Source organism: Manis pentadactyla, chromosome X (assembly GCF_030020395.1).
Source record: "Manis pentadactyla isolate mManPen7 chromosome X, mManPen7.hap1, whole genome shotgun sequence".
Lineage (NCBI taxonomy): Eukaryota > Metazoa > Chordata > Mammalia > Pholidota > Manidae > Manis > Manis pentadactyla.
The window spans coordinates 31,559,467-31,575,640 of NC_080038.1; the positions used below are offsets into that span (position 1 = coordinate 31,559,467).

General features: G+C 40.3%; 1 protein-coding gene across 1 annotated transcript; it reads left to right on the forward strand.

The window, feature by feature from the left end:
- The first annotated feature begins 4,963 nt into the window (after window positions 1-4,963).
- Window positions 4,964-6,802, forward strand: LOC130681775 (putative deoxyribonuclease TATDN2). Its single transcript, XM_057495347.1, has one exon. It carries the CDS (start codon window positions 4,964-4,966, stop codon window positions 6,800-6,802), a length of 1,839 nt encoding a protein of 612 aa, XP_057351330.1.
- Window positions 6,803-16,174: the final 9,372 nt, after the last annotated feature.

A 16,174-nucleotide genomic window follows, 5' to 3' on the forward strand; every position in this document is an offset into this window, starting at 1 on the left:
ACACTGCTGGTGGGAATGTAAATTATTTCAACCACTATGGAAAGCAGTATGGAGTTTCCTCAAAAAGCTTAAAATAGAAATACCATTTGACCCAGGAATTCCACTTTTAGGAATTTACCCAAGGAATGCAGCAGCCCAGTTTGAAAAAGACAGATGCACCCCTATGTTTATTGCAGCACTATTTACAATAGCCAAGAAATGGAAGCAACCTAAGTGTCCATCAGTAGATGAGTGGATAAAGAAGAGGTGGTATGTATACACAATGGAATATTATTCAGCCATGAGAAGAAAAAAAATCCTACCATTTGCAACATGGATGGAGCTGGAGGGTACTGTACTTAGTGAAATAATTGAAATAAGTGAAATAAGTGAAATAAGCCAGGCGGAGAAAGACAAATACCAAATGATTTCACTCATATGTGGAGTATAAGAACAAAAAAACCTGAAGGAACAAAATAGCAGCAGAATCACAGAACCCAAGAATGGACTAACAGTTACCAAAGGGAAAGGGACTGGGGAGAATGGGAGGGAAGGGAAGGATAAGGGAGGGGAAAAAGTAAGGGGGTATTACGATTAGCATTTATAATGTGGGGGGGGCATGGGGAGGGCTGTGCAACACAAAGACAAGTAGTGATTCTACAACATCTTACTATGCTGATGGACAGTGGCTGATGGGTTTTTTGGGGGGGACTTGGTGATGGGGGAACCCTAGTAAACATAATGGTCTTCATGTAATTGTAGATTAATGATAACAAACAAAAAAAAAGAAGTAGGATTCTTAACTTACTCTTTAACAAACGGACAATAACTCAGCCCACACTGGGGGCTGGCCAGGCAGTCTTGTTTGGTATACTCCCAGAGCAAGAGGCCTGTATCCCAGGAAGAAATCAGAGCAGGAAGTTCCTTGTGTTAAGTTAATTCTAAGTATTCAAAGACCACTTAACAAGTCTGAACCCCCAGCCCTTAGGCACATTTCCTGAAGAATCCTTATAAGGGGGAACCCCCAACCTTTCAGCGCACTCCTCTCTCTGAGGTTGCCCACCTTTCTGAGTGCACAACTTTAATTTTTCCCAACCTTTCAAGGCACTTCTCTCTCTCTGAGGTCACCTGCACTTTTTCTCTGAGTAAGTTTAAATAAAACCTTTACTCTGCTTCACTACTGTGTCTCTGCCCTTCAATTCTTTGTTGCCGTGGGGCAAGGATGGAGGAAAATAGACAACACCCTCCCCCCCAACAGAATCAGTGAGCAACAGCTGGAATAAAAATTATTGGAAGTGCAAAAATGTGTCATAAGGAAAACAACTAAAAAGCAAAAAGGATGAAAAGCACATAAGGTGAATTTGAAAGGGGAAATACAAATACAATAAATAAATCCAAGAGTTTTTAAAAATAAAATAAGATTTTACCAAAGATAATCAATAAAATTAAATCAGAAATGAGATGGTGCATGACATAATAAAGTATAAAATACAAATGATCTTATTCTAATAAATTAGTAAACTTCCGTGAAAATAAATTTTGAAACCACAATTAAATAAGTGATTTTCTGTAAGAACTGTAAATTACCAAAACAGAATGAATAAATTAATAACCAAGCAAAAAGTTAAAAAATTACCAAAGAATTGCCTCAACAAGAGCTCCTACCAGGATGATTGACTAATGTATTCTTTCAAACTTTCAAGGAAAAAAATTTACCACATTATATAACTGCCCTGGGATACCAAAAAAAGATGGAAAGCCACAAAGGTGAATTTCAGTACCTGATAAACATACCATTAAAACAGTAAACTATGGAGCACTTGTTCTCACCCTGGCTGCACATTAGAATCACCTATAAAGCTTTTTAAACTCGTAATGCTTGGGCCATCTCCACACCCAAACATACTCATAGCCACCCCATACACATACATACAAAATGAAATCAGAATCTCTCACAATGGGCCCAGCCATCAGTGATTTTTTAAAGCTCCCCAAGTGATTACAATGTGCAAGCCAAGGTTGAGAACTACTGCTCCAGAGCAATTTCACTTCTTATGATTTATGGAGCAAAGATCCTAACTACAATACAAGGAAACAGAATTCAATAGTCCGTAACAGTTTTAAGCCACCTAAACATAAAGCAGCATTTTCCTCATGGATGCAAAGATGTTTCCAAATTAGAAAATAAGAGCAAATACACAATGATTTCTTATGGTTTCCTACCACATGCTTTTTAAAATACAAGAGTAATTCCTTACCAAGATTCGAAAAAAGCATCTGCTTTAAAACAACAGCCTAAATATCTGGCATTATACTTAATGAAACTACATGCACTACAGTCAGAAACACAACAAAAGTGCCCTCCAACATCATTATTTAATATTGTTTTTAGTTCTGGACAAGGTAAGAAGGTATGAAGTAAATATATGAGCAAGAAAGAGGCGGAAGTATGGTTATAGGTAGACAAAATTATGGCATACACAAAGGCTGAGAAACAGAATAAATAAAAGATTTCAGCACAACTGAATCAAAAATATTCTTATGTACTAACAATAACTAGCTGAAAATACAATAGGAGAAAAAGTGTCTTCACAATAGAATAAAAAATTACAAAACACTTAAAAATAGTTTTAATGAAAACTGTGACAGAGATAAAACTCTAAAATTATTTACTAGAAGATAGAGACAAACTTGACTAAATAGGATAGATAATGTATATTCTGGATAAGCAAACTAAAATAACATATTTCCAAAGTGTACATTTCATTGATGCTTGGAGGGAGTTGAAAAAAGTAAGTCTAAGTCCACCTGAGAAAATAAATAGGTCAGCCTACTAAAGATAATTAGGAAAGTTGAGTTTTCTACAGGAGACTTCAATCTCCCAGATTTTACACCTCACTTTAATGTTTCAGTTATCAAAATGGTGCAACACCACTGTACCAAGAGACAAATGAGTACGTGGAAAAAATAGACGGTCTGGAAATAGACTCTTTATTACATATAGGAATTGAATGCATGATGAGAGAAGAGTCATGTACCAGTAAGTAAAAAAAAGTACTAACTTAGAAAAGCATCAGAGTATATCTCCACCCAAAATAAATTATAGCCCAAAATATATAGCAGATGGAGTATCAGCTTACATATAACAAATCAATCCCTTTTACCCTCCAAAAGACTGTATGTATACTATATCTATGTCAAAGCTTTGAAGGGGAGGTTGACCATTCTGGGCTTAGGAGAAAAAGAGAAAATTATAAATAAAAAAAAATTAAAATTTGACTATAAAAATAAGTTATACATTCAATAGACTAAAACATAAATAAGAAACAACATACTAATAAAATTTTTGTAAGAAATATGACAGGTTTATTTTATAATATTTTTAAATTAACTTTTAAAAGACTAAAAAAACAAAAAAAAATAACCTAAAATTCATAAGAGGGATAATAAATAAAAAAAGTTTTGCTAAAGAAATTAAGACAAGGGCAAGTTAAAATAAAAGTGAGGAAAGGGGTGGGGGGTGGGAGTGGTAGGATTATTCATCATGGATGGGTGTTTAAATTACTCCAATACAACTCTGTGGCAACACAGTTCTATCAGGAGCCATTTTAAACTTGCTATACTTCTGAGGCACCCCATTTCCAGGCAGGTAGCCCAAAGAAACAAAGGTAAACATGGAGAAACATATGTGCAAAGATGTTCTTTGCAGCATTTTCCTTATAACAGAAAAAACTAGAGCAAAGGAACCGAAAGTTAGCAAAAGGAGAGGGTTTGGTGAATTACGGCACATCTATACACTCTGGAATATAATGAAGGCACTAGTATGTTTTCAAAAACTATGCAACGGTCTAAGAAAAATACTTAGGATATGCAGAAATGTTGAGCAAAAAAACACAGGACTGAAAATGGTTAAAGTACTACAATTTTAACTACGTTTTTTAAGAGCATGTATACTTAAATTCTGCTTTGAAAGCCATAACTATGTTTTTTAGAAAGAATTGGGAGAAAAAAGGAAAAAGCATGCAATGGCCGCAGCTGTGCAGGTAGGGGGAACACATGGCAGGACCGCAGGGTTTTGGCGGGCCTCTGGGAAGTGGGTGAAGGGAGAAAGAGGGAAGGGGGAGGGGAGAGGAGGGAGGACTATCCTGAGGTGGAAGCAGCGGGGGTGGGCGGGCTTTTGGGCGGGGAGTGCATCCGGTGGGCAGGACGAGCAGTGCCGTCCCCGCTCTGCTCCCGTGTTGGGTTCCGTTCTACTTTCCTGCGCACCCTTCACAGGCTGGACCTCTGGGCCGGAAGCCCAGCTCCAGGGTGCCTTGTGTGCATCCTCTAAGGCACTGTGCAGTCTTTTCAACGACTTTCATTTCCGAAGGACCTTGTGTTCCAAACCAAATGTAAGAGCTTTATTGTACCCGAAACGCTTTGACGTACCTACCGGAAGTGCTCCTTGACCTTACGTGCCGGAAGCACTTCTCTATCTAAAAACGAAAGTGCGTAGTAAAACTCGTGCACATTTTCGGTCGGACGGCGTAAGGAGCGGTTGGTAAAACTTGGCTCTAGGTATTTTTCCAAAGTGCTTTAGAATTACAGCCACGGTGGAAGGACTTTGACGTCTCTGGGACATTGAGAACTCTGGTGGGTGTGTGAAAGAAAGGCAAAAGGTCCGTAAGTCGTCAGAGCGGCCACAGGAGCGGTACAGAGGTAGGGTCCCCGTAAACGCGGATGCCTTTGGGCACCGTGATACGGCCTTTCCAGCTGGCCAACTTATAGCTGCAACTGCGGCGAACCTTGTGGACTTTAAGCCAAAGTTTTTCTGGGGCTCACACTGCCAGGGAAATTTTCCTCCTGACCCTCACTTTCTTCAGGCCCAGGTGTGGGTGGGACAGCCTCCAAAGACTGCCTGATTCAGAGCACCTGGTGTTCCCTTTGACCGGAATCTTTTCCGTGCCATCCCCTCTGCCCTCCACCCACCCCTTTCTAGAAAAAAATGGCTTCTCCACAGGATACCCACAACTTTGAGACTAATTCTAGTGGTTTCCATAACTCCATGAACTGGGAATTTGCAGCCAATGCTGAGGGTCAAAATGGCAATAGTGAGGAACTAAACCCAGAAAAGGCCCAGAGAGGGTGGTATAGACAGCAAGACCAAGACTTTTCATCAATCTGTGTGACAGCTGTCCAGGGCATCATAGAAAAACCGATGCCAAAAGAAAAGGGAGAGGCTGCCGCTAGTGCAAAACCGAGCACCGGAGAGCTTCCCAACCCTGGAGAAAGGCCAGCCAGGCCTAGCATCTTCCCTGCTTCTCAGAAAAGTAAAGTGCCTGCCACAGAGGTCGGAGCAGAGACGGAAAACCTAGTGATAGAGCTCAGGAAGCTTGGTCACCAGGAAGTGATGGGACATCATCATGAACAGCCACAAAGTGATCAAAGAGATGTCTTTTTTGAACCCTCTCTAGACCTAACATTTTTAGAGGAACATGACTCTCCTGCAGAAATTCAAAAGTGTAAAGAAAGGAACCTGTTGACTGAGTACCCCTATTCAGGAAGGGGCTGGTCTGGTGTGGATGAGAGTGGCAGAGTCAGATTCTCTCAGGCAGAGCCAGTCTCACAGGGTCTCTTGTCAGTTTCAAAGCCTCCATCCTTCACCACGAACCAGGTCCCCTCCCAGTCTCAGTTTTACAGTGGTCTTTGGCATGGCTATGCCTGCTCTTGGACCAGCAATCCCCTGCGATCTCTCTATCCCTCCATGGGCAGAAGCGCATTCCTGGCTAGGAATAGTGACCAGAGCTGCCTAAGTTATCATAGCTCGGATTCTACCCTGTACTCCCACAGCTGGCCCAGACCTCTGGAGACACCACAGGAAGGTCAATCCAACAGTTCTCATTCAGGTAACCTCAGAAGTTTCGGACCAGAGATGGAGGAGACGAGAATGCCGTTCCAAGAGATACCATCATATCCTTGGAGACAACATGCATCCCTTTCCCTGCCACAGGTTCCCTTGGCACAAAGCTCACAGGAGGGTTTCATTGACAGCCACTGTCACTTGGACGTGCTCTATTCCAAGCTGTCTTTCAAAGGGTCCTTTAGCCACTTCAGAGAAATTTATAGCAGCTCCTTCCCTAAAGAATTTCAGGGCTGCATCTCTAATTTCTGTGATCCTCGCTTGCTAAGCGGTGGCCTATGGGAAGAGTTCTTGAAAGAAGACATGGTTTGGGGGACCTTTGGCTGCTGCCCCAATTTTGCACGTCACTACAACAACTTCCTAGAACGCCATATTTTGGAATGCTTACGTCACCCCAAGGCTGTAGGGTTTGGAAAAATGGGCTTGGATTATTCTTGCAAGTGCACCACACCTGCCCCACAGCAGCACATGGTATTTGCAAGACAGCTGCAGCTGGCTGTAGGTCTAAAGAAGCCCTTATTGATTTACTGCCGAGAAGCTGAAAAAGATATGCTGTTCCTCCTGAAAAAGTACGTGCCCGCTGACTACAAGATCCATTGGATTTGTTTCATTGGCAGTTATGCAACCATCGAGCCCTTTCTGAAGTACTTTCCCAACTTGTTTCTGGGCTTTACAGGAATCCTGACTTACATTACTGCTGGGGAGCTCCGAGAAGCTCTGAAAGAGATCCCGTTGGAGAGAATGCTTGTGGAATCTGGTGCTCCCTTCTTCCTCCCTCACAGGGTTCCCAAAAGCCTTATCCAACATTCCCACCCAGGCCTGGCCCTGTATACAGTTCAGGAGATTGCCAGAGTCAAAGGTCAGTCACTCTCCCACACTTTGGCCACCTTGCGTTGGAACACTTACCGCATCTACAATGTTTAATCAGAGACTGCACAGTCAGGAGTCTTCCAGAAAAGAGAGACAAGTGGCCTGAGAGCATAGACTTGGTTTGAAATTTGCCTGTGTGTCCCAAGTCGAGGGTGTGTTCCGCTAACCCACTGGAACAGAATAAACCAGTCCAGAATGTCTTCCTGAAAACCTCTTTAAAAGTCTTCTGCTTCTAACTGGCAGGATGCGGTGCAATGGGATGGGAGGAGGTGAAGGGTGAGTACTACATTGGGGTTATCAGGGTTTCTCCTCCCACCAAATTGTGCCAGGTTAGCCAGTAAAGAAAAAGATGTAAATAAAAAGTAGTTAACAGTCATAATGTGCCAGAGCACTGTAGAAGAACTTGAGTGACGGAAGCCAAATTGGTTGACACTGGTTCAGCCTCTCAGCCAGGGTGGCCAGATGAGACGTGACTCTGGTGATGAGTGAAATGTATGTCAAGATTTTTTTTTAAAAAGGGGAGAAAAGAGAAAACTGAGAGGAGAAAGCTTTCACCCTCGTTCTTGCTTCATGCCTGAAATCTGAGCTGGTAGGGGTGGGAAGATGGAAGGAGCCAGCATTCCCGGAAGACATCCTATTGAACAGGCTACCTCCTGATAGGTTAGCTGGTAAAAATATGCCACAATGCATTTTCCAACCACTTTGTCAGGTTTTCTTTTAAGACACCTCCCCCATAAGAAAGGTGTTTAGATACTGAATGAAAACAAAAAACTTTAAGTAACCATTTAATTAGTGATTCAGTTAATTTTCAAATTTTGCCAATACACGGTATTCAAACTCAGATTGCTTAGGCAAATATTTTTATATGTATTTACTGCATAGTAAAGTATTTGTTTCATATATTGGTAGGAATAAAAGCAATCAGGAAATAAAGGATTAGTTTAATAAAAGTAAGGAATAGTAGTATCATCAAGGAAATACTTTGGATTCCACAAAAATCATTTGAGCTACTTTAATAAGAAAACTGAAGTGATCTTTGCTTTTGCCAGTTGATTGGGTGAGAAACAGTATCTACCAGACCAGCTTCTCAGATGTCTTCCTGTATTTCTTAAAGATTGTTTTGTTGAATTTTGATTTCACCTTTTCATTGTGTTGGCATTACAAATAAACCATATATAAGTAAAGTACTTGTAATACATATGTTAGTTAAGTTTATATGTTAAATATGAAAGTTTTACATCAATGTCAATTATGTGTGCTTTCGAAATGGAAGTAACGTGATATACTGGTGAAGAATAAATGAGTGAATGGTTTTTGCGAGTATGTTGTGCTTTCAAAATTACTGGAAGGAATATAAATTTGACAAAAACTATCAAAATTGCAAATGTACATAGCCCTGGAATCAGCGATTCCTCATTTAGGAATTTATTCTGAAGACATATTCACATGCATTCATGGGAAATGATACATGTACAAGATTATTCTTCTGGCATAGTTTGTAAAGGCAATCTGGAAACAAATGTTCAGAAATAGAGGGCTAGCTCTAAATTACTGTGCATTCATAGAAGAAAACATTACCGAAAAGAATGAATAAAGTCATTATGTGCTTATATGAAGCAATCCCCAACTTGTTTTAGGTGAAAAGGGAAAGATGCAGAAAAAAATAGGTACTGTATGGGTATGTTGTATATGGGTGTGTAAAGGTACATGTTTATTTTTCCCTTAATCTGACTCTGGAAGAAACTGACATTTGCTGCTTTGGGCGGCTGAGGGTAAGGTGTGGGCAGTGTGGCTGGAACAAGAAAGAAGAAAAAGTTTGACTATAAACCTGTTTCTTTAAGTTATAAGTAATGTGTATCCTTACAAAACAGAAAATATATAAATTAGTAAAAATCTCAAATTTTCTTTACAAAATAACTGAATATGTATAAGCTCATTCTGCTGTTTCTTGCAATGCAACAAATCACATCATACTATCAAAGGAAAATTTTAAATGCTTAAACAAATATATAAGACCCTCCAGCCTTATTAATGCAACAGTTTTAAGCCAAGTTTAATTCCAAGGAGCTTCTGGTAGCTATATATTAACTCAATGTTAGAAGTGGTATGAAAATGTTTTTAATTGGTATTTTTCACACTTTCACAAAGAGGCAATTCTGTTATAAGAAAGCTTACAACAAAATCAGCTTATAAATGCTGATCCAATTAACTGAGCAACCCACAAATTGGTTTCCTAAATTCATTCTGACCAGCAAAATACAAGTCCCCACCAAAATTTATTTATAACTTTGCCAGCAGTTTTATAGGATTTCTCATGGTACTTATAACATATACAGGTGGCAGAACCGAAAGACAGAAATGTGCACATTATCCATAAACACCAGATAAAAGTCACATTATTTTTCCTTCTCCATAAGTGAGCGGCTCTTCAACTATTTGAGCTGCGTTCCTCCATAGTACCTATAAAAGATATCCTCGTCCAAACTTAAAAGGTTTTCATGTAAAGAAAGACCAACATAAAGGAAATGTGTATTTCCTCTCCACGTGAACCAGAGGTACCAGACTGATCAAATATCCTCCAGGATGTGTTTCCTGTTTTGAGACCACCAAGGACTTCATTAAAGTTTGGATATTAATAAGCTTTAGCCATTAAAAATGCATATCTTACGCTTGCCTTCAATTATAGAACCTCGTTGCAGTCATAAAGGATAAAATCTTCAAGCATTCATAGCTGTCATCATTCACATCCATTCTATTCACAAAACCAAGTTGTATCAACTCAAAAAGCTGTTAATGTCTATAATTCTTATCTATATATGTATCCTATACATACACCCATATCCTTTTTTAAATCTGTGTCTACATATACCTACGTTTGTATTTCTCTGCCTGCCTACCTACAGAGTTGAAAGATTACACCTATAAACTGACAATTGCATTTATCTCGGGATAAAAGCCAAGGAACTTGGGGTCAGGAGTAGGAAGGAGATTTATTTTTCCCTGTATATTCTTTTGAGTCACATTTCATAATCATGTTCGTGTATTATTTAAAAATAGAGACCATCAATGTGAAAGCACCTGGAACATGCTAGATATTCTAAAGATATTTATGGATGTGCAATGAACCTTGTTCATGAGTACCTCCATGTACTTAGGATAACCTCAAGTCTATTCAAACATTTTCTTCCTCCCTCCTCCGAAAAAAGCTGAAGCAAATGTGGTGGGTAGTAACATTTAATCTTGAAAATGCATCATGACCCATGTGTCTAGCTCATTAGGCTGCCCGGACAGGTATGAATCTTGTAATGCACAAAGCACAGGCTTAAGACTCTCATGACACTCCTGCAATCCATGCATTGATCCTGAAATAATGAAATAATCTAGACCATACCTATAGACCTCTTCTCCCACTATTCCTCCATCAAACATCCCTAATCTCCCAGCACGCTCTGCTCAGCATTGAGAATACAAAATGAATACGTTGTAGTCTTTGAGAGCAAAGACATTACAAATGTAAGAGAAGACCAAAACCAGTTGTAATAAAACCAAATCCTCGGTATACATCTGAAAGAGCATTAGCATTGAAGAGGGAATAATCAACTGTCTGGAGGGAGGGGCACATGAGTGGACAGGAAAAGCATATGTACAATTTAGACTTAAAGGATGAGTCAGAGATAATCAGGACATGGGTGGGGCTGATGGGTGTGGGTGGAGTAAGAGAGAGAGGAGGAATTGTCAGTGACCTGGGACACAAAAGGGACTGTCCAGAGGCACAGAGTGGAAGCTCAAGAAATACTGAGCATGTGAATGGGTAATAGGAGACTGCATTTTTATAACATTTTAGTGCTCCTAAAGTGTGTTTGCATAATTACTCCATTCACAGTGATGCTGGGGATCTTGTTTGCAGAGTCAAAGAATGAACTTAGCAAACACTCAAGGAAGGAGAGCCAGGGAGAGGCGTTTATTGAGAGATACAATGAGAGGACAGAGCTCCCGGCTTGCACCAGGAGGGGACAAGAGAGCCCAGGTTGGTGCGTTGTCTAGGGGGTTTATAGGCAGCTGAGGATTTGGGGGAACTGATAAAGGGCTTAGGCGTGTGGACTTGTTAAAAGTGGTCTTAGGGTGTTTGTTCTTGATGAGACATTAAGTCCCTTTTAGCATGCTAAAGTGGATCTTACACATGATTACAAACCATTAGCATGATAGAAACATGGGCTGCTTTCCTTTATCTGGGGAATATCAACTGATCTCACTGAAGAATGACTCTAGAGCTTAATGTTTAAGAGTTTTGGTAGGGGGTTTCCTTGCATGTTGTTACACTGCTCTGACTAAATATCCTGCCTTGCTTTTTCTGGAGGCCCTCGCCCTACTCTGACTACACCCATGGTGTCTGTCTCATTCCCCCATCTACAGATAGCGACCCTAGCTCCTGCTAGGGAAAGGGGACGACTGCTGCTCTGGCTGCTTCATGCAGTAAAGGGTGCAGCTAGGTCTCCACCACTGGGCAGTCGAGAGGGCCCCGGAAGGTGGGCACTTTTATTCTGGGTTCCAATACTATTTGCAGTTTTATGGCTTCTAGGCAAGATAGAACAAATCGTGGTACTAGGTCAAGTAGCAGTATCTGGAGCTGGATTTTCCATTCTGGAAGAACAAACTTGACACGGAGATTAAAGAGTGCATGGCTAAATATAAGAATGAAGAATAATAAGATTCTAATTGACATGATGGGAGAAAACAAACATCTGGAGAATTATAGCCAGATATTTTGGGGAAACTAGAATTCTGGATCCAGTTTATGTCCCAATGACTGGTATTAGGATTTAATATAGATAAGGCTGTATTACTGAAACAACTTTAGAGAAAAGTCACCCTCTCTTTTATTAGAAGTAACCAGATGAAGAAAATAATTAACACTTGGCTTTATTATTTGCATAAGTGGAGCAAGAAGAGCCATTGATTACATAGGCTCTTTTAAATGTGCTTTGCTGGAGCTTTTTGTAAGGAATTTCAGATTGGACTTTTAAAGGCCTCTCAAGGCCAGAAAGCCAAGTCAGCCATCAGGTTTTTGCTGCAGTACCTGTAGATTTGGGTGAATTCCTCTCTTCTTGAGGTCCCTAAGACATTCTGAGGTTCCAGCCCCTGCCAGGAAGTGACCTTCCTTACTCACCTGGTAAGACTGCTGGAAACCCTGTAAGCAAGGTACCAGGCCTGTTCTTCCAAGGGGCTTTGTTGGCTTTATAATGTCAACCTTAGTTCCTTAAAGCTGTCTGTTCATATCTGAGTTTATGCACGTGTCTCTCAGGTATAACATTCCAGTCAAAGCCTTGGTAACATAACCAGTGTTTTTAATGGGTCCTCTTACAAGGAAAGCAGGTTCTTATTGAACTTATGCAAATAAACATACTGCCATGAGATAGAAAAATAGTCAGTCACTGAGTGTTTTTAAATTCCGGAGGCATCAGGTAGAGAAAGATAAATGTTTCAATTCTGCTTATAAAGGTATAATTTACTAAACTGCTGTAAGCTAGCTTAAGAGAAAAGGGTTGAAACACACTTCTTTTTCTGTTTAAGAGATTAGCGATATTTGCCTAAAAATTAAAATCATCTTTCTCAGTTTACTTAATTTTATGTAACTAAGTTTTGCTCTACTTGAATCTAGTTCTTTACTAGTTTAGGATACTTGCTCTGCTGGAAATTAGTTCTTTACTAGTTTAGGAGTAATAAAACAGTATTATAAAACAGACTATAAATGACAAAAGACTTACAAATGACAATGGTTAAAGATCTCTTGAGAGCTTACTGTAAGACAGTTAACAGAAGGAAATCTGGATATTTCTGTCACATAAAACATTCAGTAACAAAGTTTAGCATCATTCCCTTTGACAACGCTTTGCAGATAATTAAGCAGGTAATTATATATCAGATAAATAAGCCAAATTAGCCAAATATGTTCCCTGATGAGGAGAAAAAATTACTCTGACATGTTCCAGGGGCCCTCTGGAAAATACCTGAGTTAACTAGAGGTAAAAGCCCGTTCATTTTGAGTTTGACTTTAGGAAGCCATCAGAAGACAGTTTTTAAGGCATTTGCCTAAATAGAATCATAGGTCAATATGAAAAAATAATTATCTATTTAATCAGAATGACAGTAAAAAGTTTAAAGGCAAATACAGAAGGTTACACAGTTGTTAGCAAAACTTAGCTTTTAGTCCTTTTAATATTAAGATCTTATTTTCTGAAGTACTCAGACAACTCATTGAGACTTTAAGCATGAGACACTGCTTTGATAAAACAATTAGAAAACCCTTTGCAATGTTTTAGCATTAACGGTAGACTAATAAACCTTTGTCCTTTTAACAGAAAAATAATTCTAGTTTTGCCGTGTACTTGATATCAAGACTCATTTGCTTTAATTTCACATACATGACCATATCAATAATTCTTCCATGAACTTTCTGCAACAACTTTGTTTTTACATTCAGAGTTCTCCCTCTTTAAATAAACAGCTGTACTTTAGAACAAAGTTATGTTCTTTTATCAAAAGACACATTCTTTAGCATACAGAAATTTTTCCTTATTATTTTAAGTGGTTTTAATTGGAACTTAAAACCATTAGGAAACTTAATTTTCAGTGAACACTGAGAAGTAGGCTATTGTAAGCTGTTACACTAGCATTTTTTAGATTGACAAATTTATGAACACATTTTATAATTTCTGGAACCATGTGCTTTACAGCACAATCTGGCACTAAACACAAAACACGTCTATGTAAATTAGCAAAACTTTAAGGTTTTAGGTTACCACAAAGATTCTCAGGCTGTTTGTAGGAATACACACTGTAACACACTAATACACTATTATTATTAAGATATTTACTTGCTATACCTATTTAGTTTACTCATTCCTAACAACCATGCTAGATTACTCACAACATTAGACAAAGTCAAGCCTCTCTTTAAGCATTTTTTGAAAGATTTAACAGATAACACCAACTTAAATGACTTTAGGTAAACTTAGGCAGCTGATAACCATAAGGACATGTCCGTTTTAGTTCAACTTAAATAAGCATTAATGCTTAATACCTTCTATCAGAATTTTGGAAGTTTTGAAATGCCAAATTTTTACAAGTGCTTGTCTTTAATACCATCTGGAGGTAGACAAACCTTTCATTTACACACTTGGACACAAAAACATACAGTTAGCAATACTTTTCATAAAAGAACATATACACAGACAGATAAACTGATACAAAGATTTGAGTTACTAATGTCCAATTGCCTTCTTTCTTGTTAGCTTATTTGATTAAAAGTATCTCAGTTTTCAAGAATACAGTCTAAGGGCGAGCAGTTTACATAACTGTGTTAAGGTCTAGATGGCCCCAGAGTAGCAGGGCCAAGGAAAGCTCTGAACTGATAGGGACTGTGTGTGTCCAGGGGGCTGGAAATGAAATGCAAGTACAATTCTAGCACCAGTCATTTAAAGCCAGGCTGTATTGCAGAAGATAAATTTTTTCTGTCTCAGGGAGTTTAGTTTAAAAACCTCCCAATGTTTGAAGGTAATGATGAACCCGGTAAGTAGAATAGATTTTCACACACAAAAAATTTTTTTAAACTGGCCCCATATTGTAGTAGTCCATGGGACTTTTGACTATTTTCTTTCCTTGCATTAAAATAACTTTAGCTGCACAACATTGTTATATTGTATACTCCTCTCAGGGGCCAAGCCTCTCAATCAGAGAGTTTGTATTGCGGCCAGGATTGTGTGCAGAAGATAAGGCATTTCTTTTTCAGGGTCTGGGGTTCAAATTGCTCCCAGTTCTTTAGAATGCATGCCAGAGGCGTGTCTGGCTTTAAACTTGAAGAGGAAGCTCCCATCTGGATGAGAGAAAGACAGGTGTGTGACACCTGGTCAGCCTTTTCTCTGTGAGGGCGTCCCCTCGCCTTGGAGCCTGGGTGACAGTGCTCAGTCACCTCCTCTGCCAGGCCTACTGGACTTAACCACTCCTTACCAGGGTGGCCTGCACCTTGCCTTGATTCCCCTCCTGCCTTTCCACTCAACAAAAGTTGCCTCGGAGCTCTGGATTTAGTGGGACCTTACCAGTGTGCTCTTACTTTATGCCTTTGGGGAGTTTTATTTAGATCCCAGTTTTCTCTGCATGGGCATTAGCATAGTCCACTGAGGATCATTCCTTGAGGCCCCTGCCTGTCCAACAAGTGCAGGGACTGTGTGACCTCTCACTGCCAGAGCCTCGGTCAGTGTCACAAGCCTGTTTTGCTTCCCTGGGGGTTACACAAAAGGAAATGCCTAGCCCCAGGATGACTGCCTCTAAGGAAGACAGGTCAACGGAATAGAGCCATTTACAGGTTGGGTTCGAGGTTTGAGTTTGGCTACTTTACAGACTTCATTTACATTACACAGGATGAAGCGAAGGAGCAGGCCTAAGAGGACTGCTTTGAATGAGGAGCAGGGGAAGTTTTTCCAAGCCTAGAGATAGAATTCAGACAGGCTGCCATGGATAGTTATGGGGGGGCAGGGAGTGTCTATATTCTTAAACACCAGTTTCTGCCATTGCCTGGGAATCAGCCTGCTAGTTAACCACTGTGAGAAATCTGATTTGTGAGACAAGAGGTCAGGGGTCATCTGCAACTCTTAAACAGACAGCAGCCTAGCTGGAGGTTCACTTAGAGCTATTGGATCAATCGGCCAGAGCCGAGATCCAGGACTGCCGTCTGCTAGTGCGATCTGCCCTCGGAGTCCGCAGATTAGGATAGGAAAGTAGGAAATCTGCTCAGCCACAACCTGACGTTCCCATCCGGAGGTGGGGGATCAAGGAGCGGCAAACACCGGGAAACCTTTCACCAGAGACTTAAGACTGGTAGCCGACACTAATTGGCTTTTAAGTGGCTAACAGGTGCCCAGACACATCTTTATGAGATAAAAAAAAAAAAAAGTACAGTATTTTCAGGAATAAGAGCGAAGTGTAGGATCTCCTACCGTGTGGTGCTGAGCGTCGGGTTCCATGAAATTGATGACGTTAGCGGCACACATAGAGAATGTAAAGAATTTGTAAAGAGCACCTCTGCCTCACTCAGAGCCCAGGGTGGCTTGAAAAAGCAGGTTGGAAGTCAGAGAGACACACACACAGAGAGACACTCCTCATGGATGCCCAGTCGGGCTGTCGGGGTCTGTTTCCAGCCATGTGGACCTTTGAGAAGCTCCTGAAGTGTAGCCTCAGCCTAGACTCTCACAGTTGCCCATGGCTTTCCTCAGTCCCTCGCATCCAAGGAGAGCCTCTGAAAGGGAATCCTGGCCTCCTCTCAGTTGACTTTTCCAGCTCCCAAGGGAGATGGGGGATCCACTGAGGGAGATGCAGGGGAACCTGTCGCTTGAGACTTTGAGATCGGCAGCCGGGCTAGTCCCGTTTAAG

Bases quoted from the DNA above. Each gene is read 5' to 3' on its own strand.
- LOC130681775 (XM_057495347.1), top strand. From the start codon at position 4,964: ATGGCTTCTCCACAGGATACCCACAACTTTGAGACTAATTCTAGTGGT.